The sequence below is a fragment of the Aedes aegypti genome, chromosome 2 (genome assembly GCF_002204515.2).
Source record: "Aedes aegypti strain LVP_AGWG chromosome 2, AaegL5.0 Primary Assembly, whole genome shotgun sequence".
In the NCBI taxonomy this organism is placed as follows: Eukaryota; Metazoa; Arthropoda; class Insecta; order Diptera; family Culicidae; genus Aedes; species Aedes aegypti.
The window spans coordinates 230,480,035-230,495,824 of NC_035108.1; the positions used below are offsets into that span (position 1 = coordinate 230,480,035).

The 15,790-nt window shown below is 37.2% G+C and overlaps 1 protein-coding gene across 1 annotated transcript in view; it reads left to right on the plus strand.

Moving 5' to 3' along the window:
- The window catches only part of LOC5569987 (integrator complex subunit 3 homolog), an 85,414-nt gene that overhangs the window by 46,779 nt on the left and 22,845 nt on the right, over positions 1–15,790 (plus strand). Inside the window, exons 7-9 of the mRNA XM_021844319.1 lie at positions 1,285–2,088; positions 12,406–12,563; positions 12,632–12,776. Coding sequence (XP_021700011.1) covers positions 1,285–2,088; positions 12,406–12,563; positions 12,632–12,776 — 1,107 coding nt within the window. The remainder of the gene's footprint in view (positions 1–1,284; positions 2,089–12,405; positions 12,564–12,631; positions 12,777–15,790) is intronic.

The following is a 15,790-nucleotide window of genomic DNA, read 5'->3' on the forward strand; positions in this document are numbered from 1 at the left end:
CACTATTAGTTATAGTTTCACAGGTATAGCTCCGAAATATTGTGGACAAAGTTATTCCAGAACATCTCTTGGTTAGGTAGGGTTAAATCACATAAACTTTTTTTAGAACCCATTTATCATTTGGAAACGAAATATTTTCATACAAAATGTGAACAGATCCGTTGTCATAATCAACACAGGTTGATAAGTTATTTTCAACAGATTGGTGTCTACGTCCTAGAATTCATGTCCTTATGATCTACGAAATCTACTACGGTCTATACTAACCCAATTCTCTTGGAACATTCTCGTTCCTATCCATAAAGCTTAATATGGCTCGGAGAGTGTACTGCTATGAATATTGATAATCTTAAGGTCTTCAGAACATACTGAAGTTGTGGGCATCAATTTCTATATGCAGCTTGACTTACTATTCAAGCAAAATGTTTTTAATGTATCCATACTTGATCACAAATCTCCATTATAGTTGAAAATAATTGTTTCCAAGCTTATTGATTGCACTATAAATTTTAAATTTCTCTGATGACAAGATGTACTGGTACTGTTTCTTACTTGTTTTCGACATCTGATATCGCAGAATCTTTAGGAACATCTGCAAAATTTTGGAAATGTGAGTCGGATATTTCCTCTTCATTCTGGCGTTACGTCCCATTTATAAAGGATCACTAGAAGACACCTATGACCTTCATTATTGATAAAATATTTTGAATTCGATATAACATTTTGATTTTTTTTACAAATGATGTTAAAACAGTAAGGTGCAGAGCTACTTGGGCACTTCCATGATTCATTTTGGCATGAGGGGTTTTTCTCGGCCGAATCGCCTGAAACCTTGCAATTAGAAACCCTTCAATACGCCGCATATAGTGGCCAAATATGAGCTTAAAAGCTTTCGAAAAACTCCACTGCCGATGTGGATCAATAGTGCCAAGAATAGAATCCGGCTCCCACCCTGTACGAATATGAAATATGAATTATGAATTACTGTATGATTGCCCAAAATAAAAAAGAAGTCGTTAGAGTTCAAAACCATGGATGACAAGATCAGTTAGTGCATGATTCACTAATACGCCCATCGATGCTTCAACAATCTATTCGGTTGAAAACCTATAAAACATATGGAGTATTTCTCAAGAACAGTCGCATACAATTCTCAAGTGACGTATCCTCAGTGTAGAATTGTGGGTCAGCATAATGATTAGTCGAAAACCGTTGTCCATTACCTATTGTTAATATTTTTATTCATAGGTTGTAATGTTTTTTTAACAAGGATTTTATTTGCAGGTATTGGAAATGGAGAAGCCTATAATACAGTCAATACCAGAAGAATTGCTGAGTTGTATCGAAACTTTTGCCGACTCAAAAAGTACTGAGGATTTTGAGTCATTTGTTAATGAGCGTACTGAAATAGGGCAGCTGAACATTGATCAGGATGCATACGTCAACGAAAGAATAGCTCAAATTGTGCAACAATCCCTCCCCAGGTGTTCAATTTTCCCTGAATCAAAATCGGAGGAGTGTCTGTCAGAAAGTATCAGTGGTCCAATATATTGCATATTTAAAGTGTTGATGCAACCAGAAGAAAAGCGGAAAATTCACTTGACAGATTTATTATTGCATGTCCATAAGCAAATACCCAGCACTGGCTATCTTCTTCTTCATTTTCTTAAAGTAAATGCCAAACTTCAAACACGACGAAAGGAAAACGTGACGTCAGCATTCAAAGGAAACATCTACAAATATTACTGCACAATGATTGAATCACCTTTCGAGGAGCAACTGAAACGAGATTTGGAGCTTTTGGAGCGAAATGATTCAAGATTATTTTTCTGGATTCTTCCTGATCTGTTTAAAGAGTATAAGAACGTAATGTTGAACAACATAGATGTGTTAACTTTGATCATTGGTGCGATTGATGCGAACAATCTTCGTGACATAATATTCAACATCACGCAAGGCAAGCTTGTAATGTTCACCAGCGATGACATAATCGACGTTATTCGGGAGAGTTTGGAGTATGAGACATTCGAGCAATTTTGCTTTTGGCAGCTTATTCAAGCACACGATATACCTCTCGAATCTTTTCAGGTAAAACTTTTTTTGTTATCTTTATCATAATTTAGTACCACAGAAAAGCATACATAACATTAACAAAAACAAAGAGTTGTTTTCGGGAATAAACCTCAAAATTCACGGTTATATACGAAAAAGTGCTGATTTTTATAGTTGTACCGTCAACGTACCAGTACCCGCTCATGTTCCAGTAGCCCGCTCAAGAGCTTAAAAAGTAAAGTAATTTTAGTAAATACACAAAAAAAATGTCCACAGTATGATTCAATTTGTCGATTTGAACCGTATAACGACTAAAATTTTCAAATTTACTTTGTGCAAATTTCTCTTTTTTCAGTGTGAGCGGGCTACTGGAACATGAGCGGATACTGGGGCACTGATGGTATATTTAATAGTAATTTGAAATCGTCTAGAGGAGGATCATTATTATGGATCATATCGATACCATAACAGCAATTTATCTTCGAGGTAATGGAATAGTGTGTTAATGAAAGCAACATCTACGTTCTCAATGGGACTTAATCTTGACGTTACGTCCTTATTGGGACAGAGCCTGCTTCTCAGCTTAGTGTTCAATAAGCACTTCCACAGTTATTAACTAAGAGCTTTCTTTTCCTGTATGAAACTAAACGCGAGAAACATGTTTTTAAATATAAAAAAATACTCTCCTAGTATGCGTGTTGTAGTACAAGGTTTAAGTCAAACAAAACTCTTTTTTGCAATTTCTCATCGTAATAGGCTGTTTTTCATCACGCCGATCTGTCATGAAACGACCTACTTTCCTGCACTGAACTATGGAGTGCGGGAATAGTCATTACCTAACTGAAACCAGTGCTGTAATGATTCATTACGCAACGCTGTCTCATTACGCAACTGTTTTGAGTTGCGTAATGAATCATTACCCAACAATTTTTCAGAAATTGTAAAATAAAGGTGAATGCATGCTGATATAATTTATGATACCCTCAAGTGGTCTTCTACGAAATTGCAAAAAATGTTGTACGTAGCTCGTTGCAGAACTCGATTTTTACAGCACTCGTCGTAATTATCCTACTCGGCAAGCCTCGTAGGATAAATTTACGACTCGTGCTGTAAAAATCATCATTCTGCAACTTGTTCCGTGAACTACTATTTTGCAATTTCTCATCGTAATAGGCTGTTTTTCATCCCGCAAATCTGTCATGAAACGGCCTACTTTCCTGCACTGAAGTATGCAGTGCGGGAATAGTAGTTTACGGAACAAGTTGCAGAATGATGATTTTTACAGCACGAGTCCTAAATTTATCCTACGAGGCTTGCCGAGTGGGATAATTACGACGAGTGCTGTAAAAATCGAGCTCTGCAACGAGTTAAGTACAGTCAACTTTCGTTCGTTGCACTAAACCCGTGGCCCGATTAGTGAAAGACTTTCACTAATCGGGCTAAGATTTGAGCTGTCAAAACACCGATTACAATAGAAATTCAGGGCTACCAACATTGACAAATTGCGGTTTAAGTCAGAAAGTGACGCTTGTCTTCGTTTTAGGTGGGCTATAGCCCACTTAACGGGAGCCCAATTAAAACGAAGTGCAATTAAACGTAGTGCAACGAACGAAATTCGACTGTACAACATTTTTTGCAATTTCGTAGAAGACCACCTGAGGGTATCAGAAATGCATTCACCATTATTTTACAATTTCTCAAAAAAAATTGTGTTATGATTCATTACGCAACTCAAACCAGTTGCGTAATGAGAAAGCGTTGCGTAATGAATCATTACAGCACTGGTTTCAGTTCGGTAATGACTATTCCCGCACTGCATACTTCAGTGCAGGAAAGTAGGCCGTTTCATGACAGATTGGCATGATGAAAAACAGCCTATTACGATGAGAAATTGCAAAAAAGTCATTGCGCAACTGAAACCAGCGCTGTAATGATTCATTACGCAACGCTTTCTGATTACGTAACTGTTTTGAGTTGCATAATGAATCATTACACAACATTTTTTTCAGAAATTGTAAAATGATAATGGATGCATTGCGCTATAGTTTCTGATACCCTCAAGTGGTCCTCTACGAAATTGCAAAAAATGTTGTACGTAACAAGGGGCCTTCCTTAGCCGTGTGGTTAGAGTCCGCGGCTACAAAGCAAAGCTATGCTGAAGGTGTCTGGGTTCGAATCCCGGTCGGTCCAGGATCTTTTCGTAAAGGAAATTTCCTTGACTTCCCTGGGCATAGGGCATCGTACCTGCCACACGATATACGAATGCGAAAATGGCAACTTTGGCAAAGAATGCTCTCAATTAGAAGTGCTCATAAGAACACTAAGCTGAGAAGCAGGCGAGGAGGAGGACGTTAATGCCAAACAGAAGAAGAACTCGTTACAGAACTCGATTTTTACAGCACTCGTCGTAATTATCCTACTCGGCAAGCCTCGCAGAATAAATTTACGACTCGTGCTGTAAAAATCATCGTTCTGCAACTTGTGCCGTAAACTACTATTGTAAAGGTAATACCCATAAAAGGGTTAAAAACTATTTGATGCTCCAACACAGACAAACAGACGTCAAACTCTCATTTTCCATCGACCACCTTTTCAACGGTCGATTCAAATATATTGTAGGTGGTCAATCCACCACCTGCAGCGCTCGCATTGTTTTTGTTCGCGTTTGACGTTTACACACTACCGCCATCTGTTGGCCTGTCGGCCAAACACACCGATTTTAGCATTGGGCGTACATGTTCTCTCGACTATGATTTTGATCACGATTTGTTCTAAGTGTTACGTCTGTTTGTCTGTAGATCAAATATGCAGTTATCAAAAACATACATCATCACTCACGTAATTGTGTGTTCATTGCAATGAAATCCCATTAAATCGATCACTACCAATCAGAACATGATACCACAGATAACAGACGTTTATGCTAGAACAAAAATCTTCTGAATACTTGTGTAAATATTCAAACTAAAACACGTTGAATACACTAGCGCCGCCACACAACGTATTGCGGCAATCAGTGGCGAATATAAATATCTTGAAATATTTCATATTCTCCACTGACATCGCCATGGGAACTTAGCGATAAAAGCGCCACCACGATGTTGCTACTTGTATTGCCATTTAAAAAGGCCATCAATTGTCTTACACGTTTTTACAATCTGACTTAAACGTCTGTTATCAGCAACCCGGGAGTACCATGACAGCTGCAGTACAACGTCAATGTACCGAAAAAATTTGGTCCGTGGTACTGTCAAACTCAATGAAATCATGGAGTGCGCTCGAAATAGGGCGTAGATTAGAAGAACACTTGATAAAATCAAAAAAAAGTTTTAAAATGTTTATTTGGCATTTGTTCTACTTCTTTCTGGCGTTACGTCCCCACTGGGACAGAGCCTGCTTTTCAACTTAGTGTATGAGTACTTTCAGAGTTATTAGCTGAGATCTTACTATGCCAATGACCATTTTTGCATGTGTATATCGTGTGGCAGGTACGAAGATACTCTATGCCCTGGGAAGTCGAGAAAATTTCCAACCCGAAAAGATCCTCGACCGGTGGGATTCGAACCTTGGTCTTCCTGAATAGCTGCGCGTTTACCGCTACGGCTATCTGGGCCCCTTGGCATTTGTAATATCATAATTATAACCCAGTGGTCACCAAACTGCGACTATCGGGAAGATTTTGTACGGTCTGCGAGCGGGTTTTGAATAGTGATGTGGTGTGGTCCGCATGATGTTCCTTATAGTAACCGATCCTTTGTTTTTGAAATTATTTTTTGAATACTTAGTTATTCGAAACAAGGCAAATTTGTCTGCGTTTTTCTATGTAAGATATTAACCCCTCTACCGGCAGCTACATTTTTTTACCACAAAAAAAATTTCAAAAAGCGATAACTTTTTTGTTTTTCAACATTTTTGCACCATTTTTTTTACAAGCCTTCAAAAAACTCTTTTATTTTTTTAATCTGTATCAGTATTGATCATTGGTCATATGGTTTTGAAGATATTCAGATGTTCCTTGGGGGACCGACATTTCCCATATAAAATTTCTTCGACCGCCTTTTTTGTTTTAGTCAATTTGTCAAAAAACTAAAATGTGGGCTATACAATATCAGGTTATAAGAAGCTCCTCTGAAAAAAATCATACAAATCGGTTAAGTTTTCTCCAAGAAATCTGAAAATTACAAAATGATGTTTTTTTTAAGGTTTCAAGATCTTCATACGGCCAGATTATTACCAGAAACAAAAATGTTCATTGCTCAAAAACGATTGCACCAATTTGATTCATTTTTTCACAACAGACTCTTATTGAAGTGTTGCTTCGAACGGTTGTACTTCTTTTCCCCGAATGTCAGTTCCCCGAATGTTATTTCCCCGAACGCCGGTTCCCCGAATATCCCGTTTCCCCGAATATCTCACTTCCCCGAGAAGATTTTGGCACTCATATTTGTCATATCTTCATACATATCAGGGCGGTGAACGTACTGGTTATCTGTTATGCACCCTTCTTTATTTGATTAGCGGTTCTTACGAGTTTTACCGTCCTCAGCATTTTTGGCAACATGTGTATAGTCGAAAATGACCAAATACCTCCTTCTTTTCATTGCTTATCATTCTTTCTAATTCACCATCCTGCCACTGAAAACTATTCTAGCACCTATTTGAACTGCAGCCACTTTTCGGGGAAACGAGCCATTCGGGGAAAAGTAGCACAACCGTTTCGAACAGCGAATAAGCGATGATGAGAAAAAATCTGTAGACGGAGATATTTACGTAAATTATGGCAAAATATTGGTCCCCCAAGAAATTTCTTTCGGAATTAGATGCCCAATGATCAATATCAACACAGATTCTTAAAATAGAACAAATTTTTGAGAGCTTGTGGAAATATGATGCAAAAATATCGAAAAACAAAAAAGTTATCGCTGTTTGAATATTTCTTTTTGATTAAAAACTGAAGCTGCCGGTAGAGGGGTTAATGATTATCAGTTATTTACGGGAAATTGACTGTAGTTATCAGTCTGAGATAATATCCAGCTTTTAATGAGCGTTCATACCACCACCAAAAATTAGCTCACTTTCATATTGGTGTCTATGGATATGATGTTTGACTTGAGTCGTTTGATATTGAATAGACCCAAGCCAAACGTCAAACCCTACCAGAAATTGGGATAACTTTTCGCGGCCATTACCACTCGGAAAAAGCTGGATAGTTCCTTCAATTGGCTTATTTGATTGAAAAAAAGCACAAAATTATATGGCGCAATTTAGGAAACTTGTACTTTTTTCACTTTTGGGCTAGAAAAAATGTACTGCAGAGAAACAAACTACCCACAATGTGAAAGAAAAAAAATGTCCTCTTTCAGATGCACCAAGTTCCGCTAACAATTTATGGGATTAAATTGACAAGCTCTTGTTGTACCTCCGGAGCGTCAATCTTACGGATTTTTAGTTGCTTAGTTTTATATCTGTCGGCAAGAATTTTACTCTGTTAAGGGCTCATTCACAAATTTCATAACGCTGAAGGGGGTGGATGAGTGTTTTGAAAATGTTACAGCTCATACAAAATTAAAAAAAATTCATACAAAATGCGTTACGAGGGGGTGGGTGGGTGTCAAAAATGATCATTTTTGGCGTAATGAAAGTTGTGTAAAATGCGTAGTATGCACCTGAAACGTAAAGCGCTCAAGTAAAATTTCTCTTTTTTACTAAAGAAATTTTGACAGCCGATCCAGTATGAGCGAAGTGTCACTTTTACTTGCGGAATAATTGAGCGGCACATTTTTCCGTACGGAAAAGTGACAGCTCCATTTGATTTGTACAGCAGGCGTTACCGACGTAATGAAATCACCTGTACTTCTCAGCAGCGTAAAACTCAAGTAATTTCGGTGGAGCAATCATTCCTTGACCGTTTCTTGTCCTATCCTTTTGCTCAGTACTTATGATCAGCGCACCGGCCATGAACCCTAAGTCATGAAACATGTTCGCCATAAACAAATGTACTACTTATTATTACTTTATAAAATAGCACTTCTCAAAGATTTGTTTTCCCGAAAAACAATAAAAGTCATTTAATCCTATCGCCGAAAGAATTGATGCGTTGTTTAGTTCATTTGGTGCTGAAACATGAAGATTTTATTAAATTTATTTTCGTTGGAAAAAGAAAATATCAGACACGCCCTTATTTCATATCATTCCATTCGTTGTTTTGCATCCGTCAACAACGAAACAAAATCCCGATCTGCTATAGTGAAAAATCGTGCCGGCAGCGGTGGATGGCCCCATTGTTTACGTTGAGAGTAGGTACGTGAAAATTGCGTTATCTGTCACTTCGCGGGGGGGTTGGTTATCAGTGATAATACCTACACTGAAAAAAATCCAAACGTCATTGCTACGTGAAAAATCACGTAGATCATTCAAAATTCATTTTACCTCCACTTCACCTGACTAAGATAAAGATCACTAAATTGTTCAATTGTGTGACTCGGTAATTTTTACTGCTGTGAAATTCACGTAGGTGCCTAAGTTCATTTTGACATCTGCATATTGTACGTACATTCGGTGTTGAGCTAAAATCTTAGGATAGAGTCCGCTTAATTTTTGAAGAACTTCAGAAGCTGCTGCTGCTTTAAACCCTGTGTAAGATTGATTTCAAGGTAAATAGAGTTGTGTTTGATCCTTCGACCTTCACGCTTGTTCCTGCGGGGCCGGCGATGAGGGCAAGATCAAACATTCGCGCATCGGTCGAGTAAAGTGAAAAAGTGCCGCGTTCGATTAGTCCTTTTTGATCTTTCGACGTTGACGCTTGCTCCTGGGCAGTGCGTCAAGAAAGCCCGAGCAGTCGTCAGTTGTTTTCCCTCTCGGGTCGCGCGCCTACTTTCTCTGAGTGCTTTTATATAGCCGAGCAAACGGGTGCAGCTGAAAGTGGATTGTTGCTGCTCAAGGATGAATGAATGAATTTTCTTTATTAAAGAGACTTTCAGTCCTTGGCTGGTTCGTCTCTTGCTCAAGGATGACGGATCAATTGGTGAGCTCGTTTCATGCTACACACTTAGAATTGAACACAGAATTCTGTAAAATAATCCACAGATCCAGTTCAGTGAAATATGATTTCACAGATTTTTCGGTGAAACCCAAATGTTTTCAACAGAACTGTCAAAAATTCACCAAATTTTCTGTGAAGGCGAAAAAATTACGAAATTCTGTGGAACATTCACATTTAGTTCAATGAAGATGGAACATTTTACTACTTTCACCAAAAATCTGTGAAATCAATTGTCGGCCATATTGACAACCACGGGCTGATCCAGAATTGATACTTGTTTCATCTAAGAACGTTAGTGAAAAAAATAGTGTTGCAGTTTTAAATATAAGGTAGGATAACTAGGAGAGAACTTCTAAAAACGTCTAAAGTGGTTGATATTCCTGTAGTTATCAGTTTTATTGTTTTTAATTTGAATAAACATGGAGAGTGGAAAATAGAGATTAAGTGTTTTCATTTTCGAACACTGTTTATTCCAATTATTGCGTTGGAGCGTCTAACTAGGTACATCTGCGCCATTCATTATTTCGAAAGCAGCACCTCTTCGAAATGATTTGAAAAAACTCACATCCCTGAATATACGAAGAAAAAATACTTTTCCTTTTAACATGAATTCTGTAAATATATTCCGAATCGTCCGGTGAAATGCAAATTGAATAGGCAATAATCCACCGTAAATTTGTTAAATTGTACCGAACTGTTCGGTGAAACATCCATAAACAAACAATAAATTCACAGAACATTTGTACAAAATCACCGAACACTTCGGTTCTTTTGACAGATGAGCTTTATCAAGTTTTACAGATCGTTCTGTGAAATATTAAATCACCGAACGGATCACCGAAAAATCTGCTGTTGAGATTTCGGTGAAATTTCACAGAAATCTGTGATAAATTCTAAGTGTGTACTATTTCTAATCTATAAAATATGTATGACTGCACCTTTAATCGTTACAACGGTGAGACGTAAATATGATTTTTCAACAAACTTTGAATGGTTCGTCACTGTGAGTGTCGACATAAATTCAGCTTCATAAATTTTTTTTTTTCAAAACACCTTCTTCTTTTTACCTTTATTTTTGTAATAAAAAAAACTGATTGGTTCGACACTACAAGTGTAGACTTGCGAAAGGTTCACTTTATTCAACAAACTTTGAATGGTTCGTCACCTCAAGTGTCGGCATAATTTTTCTCTACATAGATATTGTTCAAATCGAACGAAAATATTATATTTACATATAAGCATGTTTATATCTCACAAATAATTATTTATCATTTATCGCTTATCAAAGTGAATCCTGTGACCCAACGATCCTCCCCATTAACAAACATCCCTCCCAGTAACCTTTGTGGAGATGCAGAGGCAAACACGGTCTCCAAATAGCAAAGGTTACACACTAACATTCCTTCCCACCCAATCCCACCTGACTGCAAGGACGTGGCCGGCGCCGTTATTGACCATGTACAAATAGAGGCACTGAATTATGCACACTGAAGAAGATTTTGGCCAATCCCAGCCGAACTTCTAGTAAATTCTTTGTGCATTTTCACTGACTTCGGTCAATCACGGAATAGCAACCATTGATATGTGTAGTCAGTCTAAGCTAAGCTAAGCTGTGTAAGATTGATTTCAAGGTAAATATGCCCAAGTAACAATTTTAGTTTTACGAATTACTTCCAGGGTGCTATAAATAAACGCCCATAAAACCACGGTCAAGGCACTGTTGCCTTGATCGCATCCCCCAAAACCGCTTGTAGATTAGAACGTGACTAGTGTATAATTATCATGGAGATAATATGATTTGAAAAGGTGAAATGTGGCAACCGGAGTGAAATTAATATGGCGAAACCATAATTGATTGATTGTCATCGACAAATGCTGTTTTGTCATCACAAATACACAAATAAGGGCACATTGATATGATTCGGCATTTGTGGATGTAAAATTGCCATAACAAATGCTGATTGAAGATGATGCAGCTTTTTTTCGCTTTTCATGTTAACCAAGCAGTATTCAACAAAGTTTGCAGTTTGGGTATGTTATTATGAAGAATATACGCAGAAACAATGAATAAGTGTTCGCAGTGCATCGCAATGCATCTGAAGAGCCCAAATACTGATTCAATAGGTATAAATATGATAAGTTATTAAGATTCAAGTGCAAGTCAATCAATTTAAAAGCAGCTTTCATGACAACAAGGTGTATTATCAGTCTTTTATCATAGCCGTCACAAATAAGTGTCATGCAGCCACCATATGCAGTTTAAATGAGGTATTATACGCTGCAATAAAGCTGGTTTTGTAGCCACAAAATTTTAACTTTATAGTTTGTCTCTGAAAGGTTTTGAAAACAACTAAGAGCTGATTTACAAAATATCGTCTTCTAGCAACGTTAAATGTCGCGTCTAGCTATCATAGCATTCGCGTAACTGTCATAAAACATTAATAAATCCACACGAATGCTAAATTGCTGTGGAATTGTTACTTGGGATGCTTTGAATACCGAAGAAACCCTGCATTATTTCATATTTTATATCTGATTTATATCCTCTATCAATTATAGCACGCGAAGGCTACAACAAGACAAACCAAACTCACAAAATTGGGAAAACAGGATTCAAAATGCTCAGATTGACAATAAAAATATCACTATGTTTTAAGATTGTTTACATTTTCCAATTGGGAATTAGTTTTCTTCCAAAGCCTATTAGAAATAAGATTGGTCATTATTACAGTTAAATTTAATGCAAAACCATCTAGGTCCTATTGAAACGCTTCGTAAAGGCTACCGGAAAATCCACGTAGCTCTTACGTGGAGCGCCGGTGGAATGGACAAAGTACAAAAGCTCATGCGTTCATTCTGGGCTACCTATGATTCCCGTAAGAGCTACGTGAAAAGTGCGATGGAAAAAAAATCACGTATGTTTTCACGTAACAATGACGTTTGGATTATTTTGAGTGATAATTAAGTTCACATGCGACACGTGTTTTTTTATTTCTCGTATAATTTATGATCTCGCCCTAAAAGCCAATGGTAACCGATTATGTAGCTTGTTATTTTTAAGCAAATGAGTAGACAAATATAAAAACTATCACCACTGGCAGATACAGTAGGATCTTCGCTTCATCGTAGCATTGTTGAATAACGTCTAAATCCTTTCGTTTGCTCTGTAACAACCTGTAACCTACACACTTAGTTACCAATTGCATTTAGGGTAAAATCATAAATTAAGCGAGATTATTGCAAAAAAAAAAGAATATAATTGAACAAAATTTGAAAGCAAGTCAAATTTACTTCTTTTAATATTGTTTCAGGATATCATTCCAGAACTAGATACATCTATACACGCGGAGGCATTAACGTATATCCTCCTTTTATTAAAGAGTGAAAAACCATCAACAGAGTTGGTAAAATGTCTTCTGAGCAGAGAATCTAAAAGTAGAGCTGACGCATTCGTGATATCCGTTCTTCGGTAGTATTTATACAGTATATGATTCAATTATTAGATAATATATGGAATATTTTCATTTTTGTTTTCAGATGCTGGTGTGAAGAATATGAAGGAAAACTATCGGAAATAATAGCCGGTTTGCTGCAATCCAAATACCCAGCAAGTTCTCCCAACAAACGCAAACGTCCTTTGAAGTCATCTCCTTTACAACATTGCACACCGTCATCAGAACAAGTAAGCGCAATTTAAATGCAATTGAAATTATTTATATGAAAATTAACTGCGTTTCATGCTGTGTAAACATACAAAGGCAAACTAATCTCGTAGGGACAAGGAGGGCTATATGAGCCACCCCGGATTTGACCTCAGAAACAGAATTTTAATGTCTAGTGTCATGATGATCTGCTATTGGATGCTTCAAATAGCCACCACAATAAAAACCGTAAAAATATTCGTTTCAATACTCGAAATATTCACAAAAATGTACAAATTTGTCCTTTGTCATGATAACCTTATAATTTTTGCAGTTTTCAATTAAAGCTTTAAGACAATCATATTTATTATTCTGGGGAATAATATTGAACAATTCGTGCGCGAAATAAGATTTCTTCGTAAACAAAATTATTGGAAAACACCTATACTAAAGCTAAGAAACCATGTTTTAAACATAAAAATGCATTGACTTAATATACTAGTTTACGTTTTTACTGCATATTCATCTTGGTGTACCATTTCAAGTGGAACACTTTGGTAGAAAATAGGTTGAACCAAGTGTCGCAATTTAACCAGCCGTCAGTTGCCCTAGTGTACTGAGTACACGCGCTTCACGAAAAGTCGAAAAACACGTTGAAATTCCATTCAAATTGATCCGATTCCAAAATCTACTCTTCTTTTTGCTTGTATTCGAAAACATCGTGTTTTTAACCCAAGTTTTTACGCGTGTACTCAGTACACCAATGCGACCGCTTGTGTAACTTTTTTTACTGGGCCCGTCACACGAGTGGTCGCATCGTGTATGTACTGAGTACACGCGGAGCTATTTTGATTGTAAGTCTAAAGCTGGGCAAGATAGATTATTGGTGTCTTCGGCAAATTTCTTCGGTTCAACGGTACCAATTGACCAGAGGACAAATAAAACTTTGAGAACATCGTCACACTTCAGTGGCCATCGGATTGTGTCCCCGGGGGAACCGATGAAATGAACATTTCGCAATGCATCATTTCGAACACAAATATCTCAGGATCTAGATTTTTTAGCAAGATGGTGTCTTCGGCAAAGTTGTTCAGTAGGTTAAGGACTGACATGTGATAGGCCGCTTGTTTTCGAATTTTGCCACCAGTTGGCGCTAGTGAGCATGTAATTTTCGTAATTTTTCAAACACAGATATCTCAGGATCCTGATTACCTAGAAAGATGACGGCTTCGACAATTTTGTTAAGTGGGTCAAGGATTAACATATGATTGACCACCCAACTTGAAATTCAGCCACCAGATGGTGCTAGTGAACATGCAATATTTTGATCGCAGATATCTCAGGATAGCGATTTTTTAGTAAGATGGTGTCTTCGGCAAAGCTGTTTGGTAGATCAAGGGCTAAAATGTGATGTGCCGTTTGCTTCGGAATTCTTCCACAAAACGGCGCTAGTGATCATGCAATTTTTTGAACACAGGTGTACAGTCGGGTCTCCTATCAGACACATGGGCGTTATAGGAATCCGCCTTATAGGAGACCCATGGCTTATGGGATTTCATCAGTTTGGGGGTGTTGTTGAATATCTCGTATGCGTAGAGATAGCACAGTCTCTGACTTACACTATAGGAATATTGAGGGATAGGAATGCAAACTTTGTAACATATTATATATCTAGATCCTGATGTTTTGGAAGGTAGGTGTCTTCAGAAGAGTTGTTCAGTAGCTCAAGGGCTGACATGCGATGGTTATTCTGATACGCAATTACGCCACCAGGCGACGCTAGTGGACATGGGATTTTTATTTTGCGGATAGCTCACTAGCCTGACCACTTAGAAAGATGGCGTGTTCTGCAAAGTTGTTCGGTATCACACGGAATACCATTGTTTAAGCCAAAAGATTCGAGATTTTTGTTATTTTATCATTGTATGAACGCTACATTTTCCAAGATATGGACTGGATAGAAATGAAGTTAGGTTGGAATGTCAGTCATTATTAATAAATTGGGAAATCCATTCACTAACAATCTTGATGAGATTACTAGGACTGGCCTTATGTTTTTAATTACACCACACTCTTGTTTGAATATTTTAATAATAAGGTACCGCGGGGCAAGTGGATATGTGGGGTAAATGAAAATAATTGGTATATTTAACTGAATATGTGAATTAACGTTTTAAACTCATGCATAAACCTCTGAGGCTATTGAGAACATTACGACAGGTAAGAGATTTATGAGATTGTTCAGCCATTATTGCATAATAGAGCGAAAGATTGTTAACCTGTCAGCTTTCACTCCGTAACAAGTTGGCGGCGTGCAATCTTACTTTAATATTTTCGGCGGAAAAAAGTTGCGGAAACTATTTTTCTGCACTACTTCTCTGACAGTTTTAAACTGCAATAAAAAAGTTTTAGAATTATTTCGACATATACTTAAAAATAACTAAATTGAAACATCGTCAATTTTCTAATCACGTGAGGCAAGTGAAAAGTTTCTCATTAGAGATTGAATTTGTGTTCACTCTTTGGGTAGCTATAAGTATACAAGGTTCGAAATTATTATAGAACAACAGAACGTGCTGATAATTCAAGAAACACTATACTCAAAGCGTTAAAAGCTATTATCATGGACAAATTATGGAACTTGTCTAAAAAAGGTTGCCAAATATTACGATATTAATAGGTTTACTTCGGACAGCCGATTAAAAGGAAGACGTTGATTGAAAAGTTCCAATATAAGAGAACGCACGGAAATCTCGTGGAATGTAAAGCTAGTTCAAAACATAAAAAATGGGGTATAGGTGTATTCACATGAAAAAGTTTCTAAATACTTTATTGAAGGATTCCGTTTGATTTCTCCCGAAGAGTTATCCGATGTCATATCCGATTTTCTTAACAAATAACGGGCGGTGTAAATTCTATAGAGCGGAAATGCAATTTCTGTCTCATGATGTAAGAACTGGAAATGTTGCAGTTATGATGTTGTCGAATCATTTCAACAAACATAACTGAACAGAAGAAAATTCTAGTAACAAGAATAAAATTATCTTGGTTAACA